Source organism: Ammospiza caudacuta, chromosome 2 (genome assembly GCF_027887145.1).
Source record: "Ammospiza caudacuta isolate bAmmCau1 chromosome 2, bAmmCau1.pri, whole genome shotgun sequence".
NCBI lineage: Eukaryota > Metazoa > Chordata > Aves > Passeriformes > Passerellidae > Ammospiza > Ammospiza caudacuta.
This window is the reverse complement of record NC_080594.1, coordinates 70,853,108-70,865,481: the sequence shown is the minus strand read 5'-3', so window position 1 is coordinate 70,865,481 and position 12,374 is coordinate 70,853,108. Positions and strand designations below refer to the sequence as shown.

Genomic DNA, 12,374 nt, shown 5'->3' with positions numbered 1-12,374 from the left:
TGTTTTTCAAAAGCTCAGTGTTAGTTCAGTACAAGAAATGTAAGTCTACAGTACTATTAACTTAGCAAAGTAGTTCAAGAAGGCAGAGTCTTATTTTTCTCAGTGATAATTTGGTTTTATCGAGCTTTTAGTGGTTCAGAAGTGTTACAGTTTATGAACTACTGACCTGGGTACAGAAGAGTGTAATTCCTTCTTGGGTAAACTTCTTGAGTGTTTGCAACAGAGAGTGGACGTGCTGATTCCAGCTACCTCCAAATGCACAAGCAGCATGAGATTTGAGGGAATCGTCTGTGTCTTTGAATTTTGTTTCCTGAAATAACAGCTGGCAAAACAATCTTCAGAAGCATCCATAGAACCTCTCCTTTGTATGCTGCAGGTCCCAGAAAACACCTCCAGCCTCCCAGAGCCAAATTTAAACACTGATAGAGACAAAGTGGTATTAGTAGCTGTGCAGAAATGTACACAATTTTTTCCATGGGGTCAGGGACCCATATGCCCACACGAGGCAGCAGTTGTTGCCTGCTAAAAGCAGAGCACAGAATGCTGAGGAATTTCCCTTTGGTTTGATTGCTGACAGGTCAGCGGCTGCTGCCCATACCGATGTCTGATAGTTTGGGATGGGCCAGTGTTGTGGCAGAGCAAACGCTTCCCTGCTCAGATCTCTTGGCTATGAATAGCAGAGTGAAAAACTGATACTTTCCAAACCTTACTTGCATCGTTCCAAAGTGCAGTGATAAAATCCTGTATTTACAAGCTTGGGGAGGCACTTCACTGACAGAAAGTGTGAGAGGGTAAAAAACCAAACTAATTATCTGTAAGCCATCTTTGGATATAATTTTTTTACAGTGGACTACTCTTGCTGTCCAGGAGCCAGCACAGAGCAGTACTACCATAGTGTGGTAATGTTCTGTGTTGGATTGAGAAGTAACTAGGACAGGCTATGTCTTAGGTATTTGGTTTGGGAAGTGACACCAGGGCAGAAAAAGTTACAGATTTATTTCTTGAGAGGGGCTGTCATGCCCAGAGTCTGTGCAGAGGAGGGATGACTTCCAGATCAAGCAAAAGCAAAAGACTCTTGGAAGAATTTGAACTTTTTGCAGGTTTCTGTAATTTCATGAGAGCTGTATCTCTGTTATCTCTGTATTGCTGTTCCTCTCTCTGCTTTTGCTTTTCTGGTTTATCACAGTGGTGGAATGAGGAAGGAAGAACTGGAGAACAGGGTGACCTCTTTCTTGTCAAGCCACAGTTCCACTCTCTCATGCCCTTCTGATAACATCCCACAGTAATTGTGGGGAAGCTGTTCTAAATATGTGCAGATAAGGAAGGGGGTTCTGAGTTATTTCTTTACATGTATTCTGTTTGGCAGCCTTTGCAAATGTAGGGCTCTGAATCCTACTGACAGTCTTTTATATAAGGAAAGTATCGGGATTAAATCATGTCACTGAATAAGAAAAAAAATGTGGTTACATGGAGGAATTCAAAGTTCAAGGCTAAAAATTCCTTTTCTGGGAAGAAATGATTCCAGAAAGCTTAAGCAATAGAGGTGGAGAAGGCTTCTCTGTGGTCACTGTTAAGATCAGTTGATAAAGTTCTGGCTCCAATAGGGAAGAGATTGGATTTCAGCCAGCACTCTGCCTTAGCTTTTTGTTTTATTGCTTCTCTACTGATCTAGTTTTGAAAGATTTTCACTGCTGACATGAAAATGTTGGTGTATTGTTGGGAGTGTAAACAGCCTGTATTGCATTGACTGTATGTTATATTGGTATACTTAAGGTCTTCCTTGGTCTGCCTCAAAATATATGTAAATGTGGTGTTGTATAAATAAGTGATATCTAAGCATATATGCAATTGATGAAGGAAAAGTGAGCATAATTCTTTCTGTCTCATAAAATGAGGTTAGATGAATATCTAGCAGAAAAAAGAAATATGCAAAAGTAAACCTGACAACAAATGTGTATATTGAATGCATGCAGCTTATGATACTTCTGCATTTTCCATAACACTGACAGCTGCATCCAGAGGTTAATTTGTCTGTTGAATCAGATATTTAAAGTTTATGTTTTTCAGTGTACAGTGGCTGAATGGGGGTGTAGGGGGGTGAGACTTGGGTAGGAGCTGGCAAGGAAATGGGTAACTGACAAAAACTGTAGCTCAAAGGTTCTGGGCAAAATAAAGGTCCAGACTTCAAAACCAGGTAAAAAGGACTGAAAGACAGTCAGAGAGCAAAACTAAAGGGGAAAAAGAGGTTGTTCAGATTGGAAAAGCACAGATCTGGGTTGTACTTAATGAGTGGCCATGGGTGCAATCACCACTCACACTGTGGTTTCATGAACAGCTTCTAGAAATAACACTGTGCAGTTCAGTTGATCAAGTTTAATGATGTTCTGAGTTATTCAGTGCTGGAAAAGTGATGAACAACACTGAGTTTAATGGCGTAAGGATGACTCCTAATTTTCTGTCACGTCCTCAGAAAGCTGAAACCAAACCAACCAAGAGCAAACTTTAGCTCAGCTGTTTAGAGGAAGGGACTCAAGAAGGTGTTTCTTGAACTGTTGAAAGCCCACCCCATTTCATCAACCTCCCAACCTCTTGTGTGCCCTTGCCTCACCTCCTCTGGCTCCTGCATGTAGCAGGGCATGGGAGGGTGCAGAACCTACTGGTTGTAGCCCTTGGGCTCTACCCCATGCTCCACTGCCAGCTTGGCAAGCCCCTGGGTCATCTCATCTCACTCAGGATCTGCCCTGGTTTTGTGTGGAGTTTGGGTTCATTGGACTTCATCTTTTTGCTTTTTCATGCTTTTTAAAGTCTGGTCATGATAAAAAATGATTTTGTAAAATGTATTTGAGAAGGTTTCAAGGAAGTTTTATGGTTTATTTGCATAGCTAATATAGTGGTAACAGTGTGATGATATGTTTGGTTTTTCTTAACAGCTGTCCCCTCTGTATTGCAAACAAATGCAGTTTTTCTAGAAAGTGGCTGCTCTTAAGAAACCTTTCTCATCTAGCATCATTCAGTGGATTCTTGGAATATAATTATGACTAGAAACATCAACTTGGTGAAATATATTAATCTAGAGGGAATTACTTTGCATTGACCATCAATCTATCTTTTTGTCATGTGCTTTTCAGTTTAGATTACTCTCAGGCAGAGAGGCTGTAGTTTGATGTTTTGTCTTAATTCATTGTGATTATAAATTAGTTGGATAAAACAATGTAACAAATGACTACTTAAAAATGACTGATGGCCCCATTCAGCAAGGCATGGGGATGTGAAGTTCTTTTGGTTTCATCTGTTGTCTAGCATTTATCAAGATGGGTCTCTTAACAGTTGATTTTTAATGAATATTTCACAATGTAAATAGATAGCAGGCAGTTGTCTGGAGCTCAGTCATATTCATAGGACAGATCTGCTTTTACTTGTTGTCACTGAAAAATGTAAAAGCTAATGCTGAAATTGTAGAGTGGGAGTAAAGCCTTTCCCCAAATCTTATGTTGTGGAAAGGGAGGAGCAGCAGTGATTTTCTTTCTTTTCCTGTTCCTTACATCAGCAGCCACATCCTGGGCTGTCTCTTGCTCCTGTCTTTTCCCACTGAGTGCTGGAGGGCTGTGCACGGTGCACACTGTAGCTCCAGGTTTGCTCACTGTAGGCTCAGCCCTACTGCTGGTGTGGTGAGATGAATTTGGAGCTGATGTCCACGGCTGAAAAATTGCTGGGGTCATTTCCAACACTGAAATTTTCCAAGGAGAAAAAGGCATTTAAGATGGCTTGCAACAAACCACTTCAGCTTTGTGAGTTTGCTTATGAACTCTTTCCTGTTTCCCTTGCATTTACAACATTATGGAATGATTTCTGGAAAGACCCTGGTGTTCTTATTAGGCTTTCCTTATGAACAGCAGTGCAAAATTTTTTCTATACAGCTCATTTTCTTAATTTCTGCCAGACAGATGCTTTCATAATCTCAGTTTCTTGGTTTCTTGATTATGGATCCTGGGTCTTGGCTACATTCCTTTCATTTCCTAAGTCTTTTGGTGACACACATACATGTAGATTATGGACAAATCATATTTTGCAGTTGGCTTGTGATCTGACCTTGTTTAAATAAAATTGGGCTATGATTTTGAGGGTTTTGTATTTAGCTTCTGCCTGTGTGGATTGGGGGTAAAACATCCATGGTGTATCCTAACTATTGCTTTTAAGTTTTATCTATAAAAAATGCAGTATATTTCAGAAGTGTTATTTTACTGATTGAAGATAGCTGTGGTCTTTTTGCACTCTGTCTCTTCAGAAAGGCATAGGAAGTAGGCATGGGGTGAGTTAGGCTTGCCCTGTCAGAGCTTGGTCTTCTGCAAAATCTCAAGCTTTGCTCTAAAACCAATACCAATATATTCACATGTTATAAATAAGTTTGTATTCTCAAATAGTCAGAACAAAGTTGCCCAAAGGCTTTGTTTATAACTTGGAGAAAAGTCTTTGGCTCGGTAGTGGTGTGGAGGGTGTCCATCCAGTGTCTGCACAGACTTCTGCTCTGCTTGGAGCTGCTGTGGAATATTTCAGGTGTATTGGTTTTTGAATTAATTTTTTTTATTGAACACTTTTTTGAAATAGGAATAATGGAGAATCTTATAAAAGAGGATGGCAGCAATTTTCATGTGAGGGGATGTGTGGGGGGGGAGTAAGGCAGCTCATATTATAGTGCAGTTTACAGGAAAGTAGTTTGTCTAGAATTGAAAAAAATGTGATAAGAATGTGGACTATTTAAAATGATCTTTTCACAGTTCAAGTCATGAAAATTACTAAATGTCATTTTCAAGCAAAGGTAGATCTTGCTGGTGTTGCCTGGTTCACTTCTCCATAAAGAGATAGGTGGTGAGGATGGTCTGTGGGTAGTAAATTGTGGATGTAGGTGAAAGCTGTTTAAGAGCTTGCTTCAGCACCTACTGACGTAACTCACTCTTCTGCAGAGTGCTGTTTAAACTACTTCTGAAAGTAAATAATAACCCTTTGTGATCTTACTTAGTAAATGCATTAGCATCTATCGTTTGTGTTACTTACTGCTGTTGGTGATAAGGCTTGGGGTATGGTAACTTCATCTGATTATTTAAGGTCATAGGGAGCTTTTAAATGCATCCTGTGATCACAATCCTCGTGTAAATGTTGCTTTGTTTTTTGAAGTTTGAGGAGTTTTTTGTCAGGTTGAGGGTTTTCTTTGGTTTTTAATTATTTTTGGGAGTGAAAAAAAAATCCAAAAAACTTCATCTTGAAAAGATCACTACTTGAAAAGATCAGCAAGAGCTGAGAGCAGAGTTAACAAAAACTAGCCTGTGAGCATAAAATAACAAATGGCTTTATAGTGTGGGCAAAGACACCCTTGGTTCCCGCTTCTGGTGTTAAAAATGTGTAGTGTGTGTTGGTGTTCCCCTACTGGGAGGAAGAGATGTGTTAAAAACAGAGTTCCTGCATTTCAGGTGGAGCAGAATCTGATACCGTGGCCTTTTGTTGCCAAAATTTGTCTTGAAGGTTTTATATGAAGTAGAATGGTGGAAACAGCCTAAAGATCTAGGTGAGGAGTTTTCAGGTGAGCATTTTCTCGGTTCAGGCTGTAGTGGGAAGTGAGCCAAGAGTGTTGCTACTTTAGTTTAGATCAGGAAATGCTTCCATGCATGTCCTGCCCAGCAGGTTGTTTCACCTCAAGGTATGGTCCAGTGCTGCACAAATTAGGTTACTTGGAAGAAACCTGGTTTGGTGTTTCCAAACCACTGTCTGTTTCAAACCACTTTCTTCAGTTCCTTTTTCAGCCTTGACATCTCTTCTGGGGACTGATTCTAGCTGATGGGACATAATCCACAGAGAACTAGATTGCGAATGCCTGGATTTGTTCTTTTCAATTTCAGTCATTTTGCTAAAGGCTCCTGTCTTCTGCTGGTCAGCAGAGAGCAATAAGCATCTCCAGAGGGCTGTTCTTCCCATGGGATTTCTCTGTCCTCCCTGGAAGGACATCTGTTCTGCCTGTAGGATGTGATGGTACAGACACTGTGAGTACACAAGACTCCACTCTGCTGGACTCATTCTCCAGCCCTTGGGTTTCCAAAACACCCTGAGCGTCCCTTGCAGCCTGACTTCTCTGCTGCCACGCGGTCTCTCGGGAACGAAAGAGCAGTCACCACGATCATTTCACCTTTTAATCCTAGTGCACTTAGTGGACAATCACACTAATTCTAATAATGACTAAATTTATACTGCTCCACAGAGGGAAGCACCAGGCATTTAATTTCAAAGCTGCTTGACAAGACCATTTTAATGTGTGTATTTTCAGAAGTATGACACCAGTTTCCAAAGTGCCTAATGGGGACAAAAATGTTTAAATTCATGCTCTCAGGTTTACAGTTTCCAAGAAACAGAATAATCATAATTTCTGTTGAGCATGGTTCATCAAATGAAACAATTTAAGAACAGATATACAGCTGCTACTTCAGCTTATTTAATAATGACCCCTTTCTGGTCATTAGTTATAAGCATGTAAGTTCGCATGGAAAAAAGATACTTCTCTTGTGTGGAGATATTAATTCTCAGTGTTATGAAGCATCACAACTAATTGCATTTTGGAGTCACAAATCTTTTCTTTGTGATGAAGAGGAGAAGAATCTTCTCCGTCTGAACAGTGGTGCCGATTAAAATACATCGAACCAGATACTGAAATACTGTGTATTCTTGTTTTCTTTTTCCTACATATCTGACAATAAGAATTTAGTCGTAGAAATAAATGCATTTGGATTTTAGTATTTTTGACATCCTGTGGAGAGCAAGATGTCGAACAATGGCAATTTGTCACTTCTCATATGGTGGTGTAGAAGAATGTGTTAGAATTCAGTAGCTAGCACATAAGGAGAGGACAGTTTTACTGATATCCACTGCTAACAGACCTGAATAATGATTCCACCGGATATGGTATTTCCTATACCCAAGGACATGTGTCTAAAAGAGAAAACAAGCTCCCAGTATTAATCTAAATCTCACTCTTGTGCTTCCCACATGGTGATTCATTAAGTCTTTCTTGTCCAGAGGTCTGGTGGTGAGTCAGGAAAGGGCAAGTTCTCTGCTTTGAGGCTGTCACCTTCTTTTGAACTTTGCTATTTACTGAGATTTTTTGTTGTTCAGTTTGATAGTAGTCAGCTGCAGCTGTGATTGCAGTCAGCTGTGATGGACATGTGGGCATAGCTCCAGTGAAAACAAAAGCCTAGACTTTCAAACATTATAGGTAAATGTGCTGAGTTTCCACCTTAATTTTTAAGTAATATAAAAGTATTTCAGTATTTTGTATTAGGGAAAAAAAAAAGAAAAACAAAAACCCCCAACCACTAATGGCTAAACACCTGACAAAAGGTGTCTTAGAAATAGCAAGATACAAAACATTATTTTTTCCTTGGCTTTGTTTTTCCTTTTTATTCAAAAAGAGTATGGTATGACTCTCAAACCCCAGACATTTGGAGTACAGTCTTGAGTTTAATTTAAAATATATGGACTTGGGATTAGGTATTTCTGAAGTGAGATGACAGTGAGAATCTCCCTTGCAAATTAAGGAGTGCCTGTTGGTCTTAGGAAGACGAAAATTAATTTGGATGTGTAGGTTGTCTTAAGTGCAGTGGAACTGAGATGATGTTTGCTGAACTACTCTTTGGAGATTTACATAATGGATGAGATACAGGAGCTCCAGGCAGCATGACAGTGGAGTTTATTTTATCACAGGATGTAAAACAAGCGAATTGCCTTAATAATGTCTGCAGAAAGCAAGGGTGATCTTTTTTTCTTTCTTTTTTTTTTTTTTTTTTTTTTTTTTAATATGGAGAAAGAGAGCCAGAGAGTTCACAATATCCTGGCTTTTTATGTACAAGGAACCAAACCTTTCTTTAGAATGACCCATCATGCTTTCTTATTGAGGACTTTCAAAGCTCTTCAGGGAGGACAAGCAATATACATCTCTGAAAATATGTCTTGCATGTAGTGAAATGAGATGGTAATTCATGGCTTGATATAAGATGCTCATAATAGCTGGGGTAATTATTCTGTTATATATTTAAATATATGGAAAGCATTTATAAACCAAGCATACCTGCTGTTAGTTCTATAGTGGTAATGATAATTTCAAAGGTTTTAGAGCCTTTGTCATTTCAAAGTGGTTGCATTTTGTCAAGATGCTTTAAGGTTAAAAGGTTGTAGGATTTAATTTTTTATCAAACCAATATAATCTCTTTAGTTGATGTGGAATTTTCTGGTTTTCTACTTCAGCTGATAATATCTCTTCAGCATGGGAAACGGACAAGGAAACACTGGAAAAGTAAACAGTTGAATGTTGGTGGTAATGAGAACAATCAACTCTTGTTGTATCCTTTTCAGCTGTGTATTTGGCTTCAAGCAAGAGTTGGACTCTTATGTTATTCTGAATATAAATGTACCATGCTCTTTGATCTTTAGCAAAACTTCCTAACGATCAAGGCTACTTAGCACTTTTGCTTGAAGGAAAAGATTTACTTTTGGGCATAGCAAGTTTCCACAAGAGTTAATGATGTCCTTAGGTTCTGGTTTTTGAGCTGTATGCGGCTTAAGAATTCTTTTGTATTAATCTTATGTCAATTGCTAGTTCTTCTAGAAGAGCCTGGGCGAGTATTTAATTATAAAATGTTGCACAGAAAAAAGGCATTTATTTATCTAATGTGAAACCAGGTTATCAGATAAAAAGGTCAACATTTGTTGAATGTAATATTATGTGAGCTTCTACTTTTGTTAATGAAAAAACATATTTCCAGTGATTTCAGCAGTGATGGTCAATCTACTAGGTATGCTGTGCTCCACTCTTAATTCCCAGATGCAGGCTGGCATTAGTTCTGCCAGATTTCCTCTGGATACTGGATATAGCATTTATTGTTTATCAGTAGATGTACAAAGTTAGATTTTTCTTTTTGCCGGTTGTTTTTTTTCCTGTGTTTCTAGTAAATGTGTTATTTCTGTCAAGTCACAAGTGTGTATCAGTAACAGTTACTGCAGTGTGGAAGGAAGGGCACCAACGTGATAACCCATCTGCTTATATTTGCTGGTGTCTCTCCACAGTGCCAGCGTGATGGGATCAGAGACCGAGGAATCTTTTATAAGAACAGAGTTGTTTTCATCAGAAAGTGTTTTAAAACACTAAAATTCTTCCACCCCGTTGGCTCTGAAATCTCCCACGTGGGGATCTTTAGAGTAAATAAATAAAAGATCACACCAGGCAAATGTGATTTAAAGTGTTTGTAACTGTTCCCTAAACAGCAGTAAAATCCTAAATATGATATGAGCAAGGCAAACAAGGGGAAAAGTTCACTTTAGCCTCCAGACTTAGTATTTGCACTGTGTAGCTATGCAGCACCAGACCCTGTGTGCACAGGAGAGGATTCTGAAGAGGATCCTGGTGTCTGAAGGACATCCCCCTGGGTTAGGACAGCTTCCTCATGCCCTTCTTTGAGCCCTGTGTACATTTGTATCAGAGAAGTCTCTTATTTGTAATCCAGACCTAAGGGAACTACCAGTATTTCCTGCACAGAGACAGACATGGGCATGACTTGAAGGATACAGCCCCACTGCTGTGGGAATGGACACCTTTCACTAGACCAGGTTGCTCAGAGCACCATTCAAACAGGCCATGAACACTTTAGGCATGGGGCATCCACAGCTTCTCTGGGAAACCTTTTTCATTGCCTCACCAACCTCACAGTAAAGAAATTTTTTCCTAGTATCTAATCTAACCCTACCCTCTTTCAGTTTGAAACCATTCCCCCTTGTTCTATCACTACGCACACTTGTAAGGAGTCTCTCTCCATCTTTCTTATAGGCTCATTTCAGGTACCAGAAGGCTGCTGTAAGTTCTCCCTGAAACCTTCTCTTGTCCAGGCTGAACAATCCCAATTCTCCTAGCCTTTCTTCACACAAGAGCTGTTCTATCCCTCTAAACATCCTTGTGTCCCTGCTCTGGACTCGCTCCAACAGGTCCATGTCCTCCCTGTGCTGGGACCCCAGAGCTGGATGCAGGGTTCCAGGGGGGATCAGAGCAGAGCAGAGGGGCAGAGTCCCCTCCCTGTCCCTGCTGCCCACACTGCTCTGGATGCAGCCCAGGACACGTTTGGCTCTCTGGGCTGTGAGTGCCCACAGCTGGGTCATGTCCACCCTCTCACCCACCAGCACCCCCAAGCCCTTCTGGGCAGGGCTGGACTTGATCTGCTCTAGCATGGCTGTGGTGGTTTTCTTAAACTGTTGTTCATTTAGTTAAATATCCTGAAGGTTTCAGTTGCAAAAGTTTGCAAGTTGTACAGATCTTAAGGAGTAAGCATTTACTGCTTGTTGTGTTACTGTACCCTGAAGTGTCAGCTGCCTTCAGCTCTTTCTGAGATAGCAACTCAGAAATGCTTATCACATTTTGATGAACCTGTATTCCTTGCTAATGAGGAATAAAGGTGGGCGTTTCCTGTATTGGCTTCTACTGCTTTGAGCCCTGGGGAACATGCCATATAGTCAGCCAGGATTCTGCCCTGCATGGGTGCATGTTACTACTAATCTCTTAGTAGACATTTCAGAGTGACGAGCATGTGAAGTACTTACTGGTATCCACTTGCAAAATTTCAACAAAAACTATCCAATCCAAATATGACCTTTATATCTGACCCTGAAGCAGTTGTATTGGCAGAATGGGAAGGATTTTTTCTAGTTCTAAAAGGCTTGCTTTGCCCTTTTGAGTAGGGTTCTATGGGACTTGATAATCAGATATAGTCATAACAGTATTAACAGTGATGCCTTTGATTAATCTAGTAGTTCCTCACAGTGGAATGGGTGCTACGACTTCTTTTTTTTTTTTCTTTTCACAGTTGTGGTATATTCTGGTTAATACTTAAATGTGTGCGTTGAAGTAAGAGATTAATCCATTGATTTGTGCAAGTATTCTTTCATGTTGCAAATAAATTTAGAGTTCTGTTGTTCTTCAGGCATGTGACCCACTGAGAGTTATCATTACTAAAAAAACCCCAACCAATACAATAACAAGAACAAAACCACCATAAACTCCCAAACAAGTGACAAAATACAAACAGGAACCACCACCCACCCCTGAATGTTTCAGAGACCATTTTAAACTTTAAAATAAATAATTGTGGAATTTTGCATTTTTCACTTAAGAGTGGTTAATTTATTCTCCTTGGTACCAAATAGGTAATAAAATTACCAAGCTTTTTTCTAAAATTCTTGAAATTATGAATTCATTAATATATTCAGACAGTATAGAGTATACCTCAAAACACTTAAAGGCGTGGACATGCTCACAGACACTGGATGGAAGTCTTGATGGTGCTGAGCAAGGGGACGAACATTTTAGGAAACGGCACTAACTGTGATGTAACTTTGGTGCTTTTCATCAGAAAACCCAGATTCTTTTAGTTGAAGTCCCATGAGGAGTGATTTTTAAGAAAAGGTATGTTTTCATGAAAAAAATTCTGAAAATTATTTTTACTTTACATGTGGGGTGGTGACTTGGCATGAGCTTTCAGCATAAAAAGCATTCTTGTGAATCAGCTACATTGATTGAAGGAATCACTCACCAGATTTGTGTCCAGCATCATTCAGTGTCTGATAAACACTGCTCTTGAAAAAACTGTGTCTGTGATTTTAGTGGTGAGAATATTTTAGTAATGTTTATTGAATTTCAGCAACCAGAATAATGATAGAGGTAGTTTGTCATGTTATTAATGTTCAAGGTCTGGGTATCTTCAGAAGGATGCAGTACACATAACACTCTATCCCTATACAGAGATCGTTGTTTAAAAATATGAGCAACTTAACCCATCCAGTTCTTGTGGTGCAAAGTAAATCTAATAAAAGCATTTTAGTCTATGTGAGACATAGCTAATGTGGACAGGAAATCGTTTTCATCATTTTACACAGTGTAACTAAGCCACGTGTTGGGAATAAATATGCGATCTATACAGGCACGATTTCTTTTATGTCCTAATGAGAAATGTTAAATATATTAGTATGACTTGGGGCTTGACACACGCTCTGAAGGCTGTGTATGATGCCAAGCAACCAATTACCTCAGTGCATTATTTCTTGAAAGCCTTGACATGGGTAAGGTCACTATACATTTTTAAAGAGAGCATGATGCTGGGTTGATACAGGATGAAAGGATGATACAAATAACAACATTTTGTTAGATCTTCCTGCTGTGCAATGTATAATCAGGTGCTCTGACTTCAAGAACACTAATGAGGATTTAAAGACCCAGTGGTGCACATTTAGCAGTCACACATGATTCTGTCAAATGCTTTTGCAAAAGGGTGCCTCTGATGTAAGGTACAGTTGAA

The 12,374-nt window shown here is 39.5% G+C and overlaps 1 protein-coding gene across 2 annotated transcripts in view; it reads left to right on the top strand.

Annotated features, from left to right (window-relative positions):
* Window positions 1-12,374, top strand: part of KLF12 (KLF transcription factor 12) — a 238,403-nt gene that overhangs the window by 71,992 nt on the left and 154,037 nt on the right. Inside the window, exon 1 of one of the 2 annotated variants that reach the window (XM_058825255.1) lies at window positions 8,288-8,353. The exons of the other annotated variant lie outside the window; for it this stretch is intronic. Coding sequence (XP_058681238.1) covers window positions 8,345-8,353 — 9 coding nt within the window. The 5' untranslated portion in view covers window positions 8,288-8,344. Of the gene's footprint in view, window positions 1-8,287; window positions 8,354-12,374 lie in introns of those variants that run through there. 2 annotated transcript variants of the gene reach the window in all.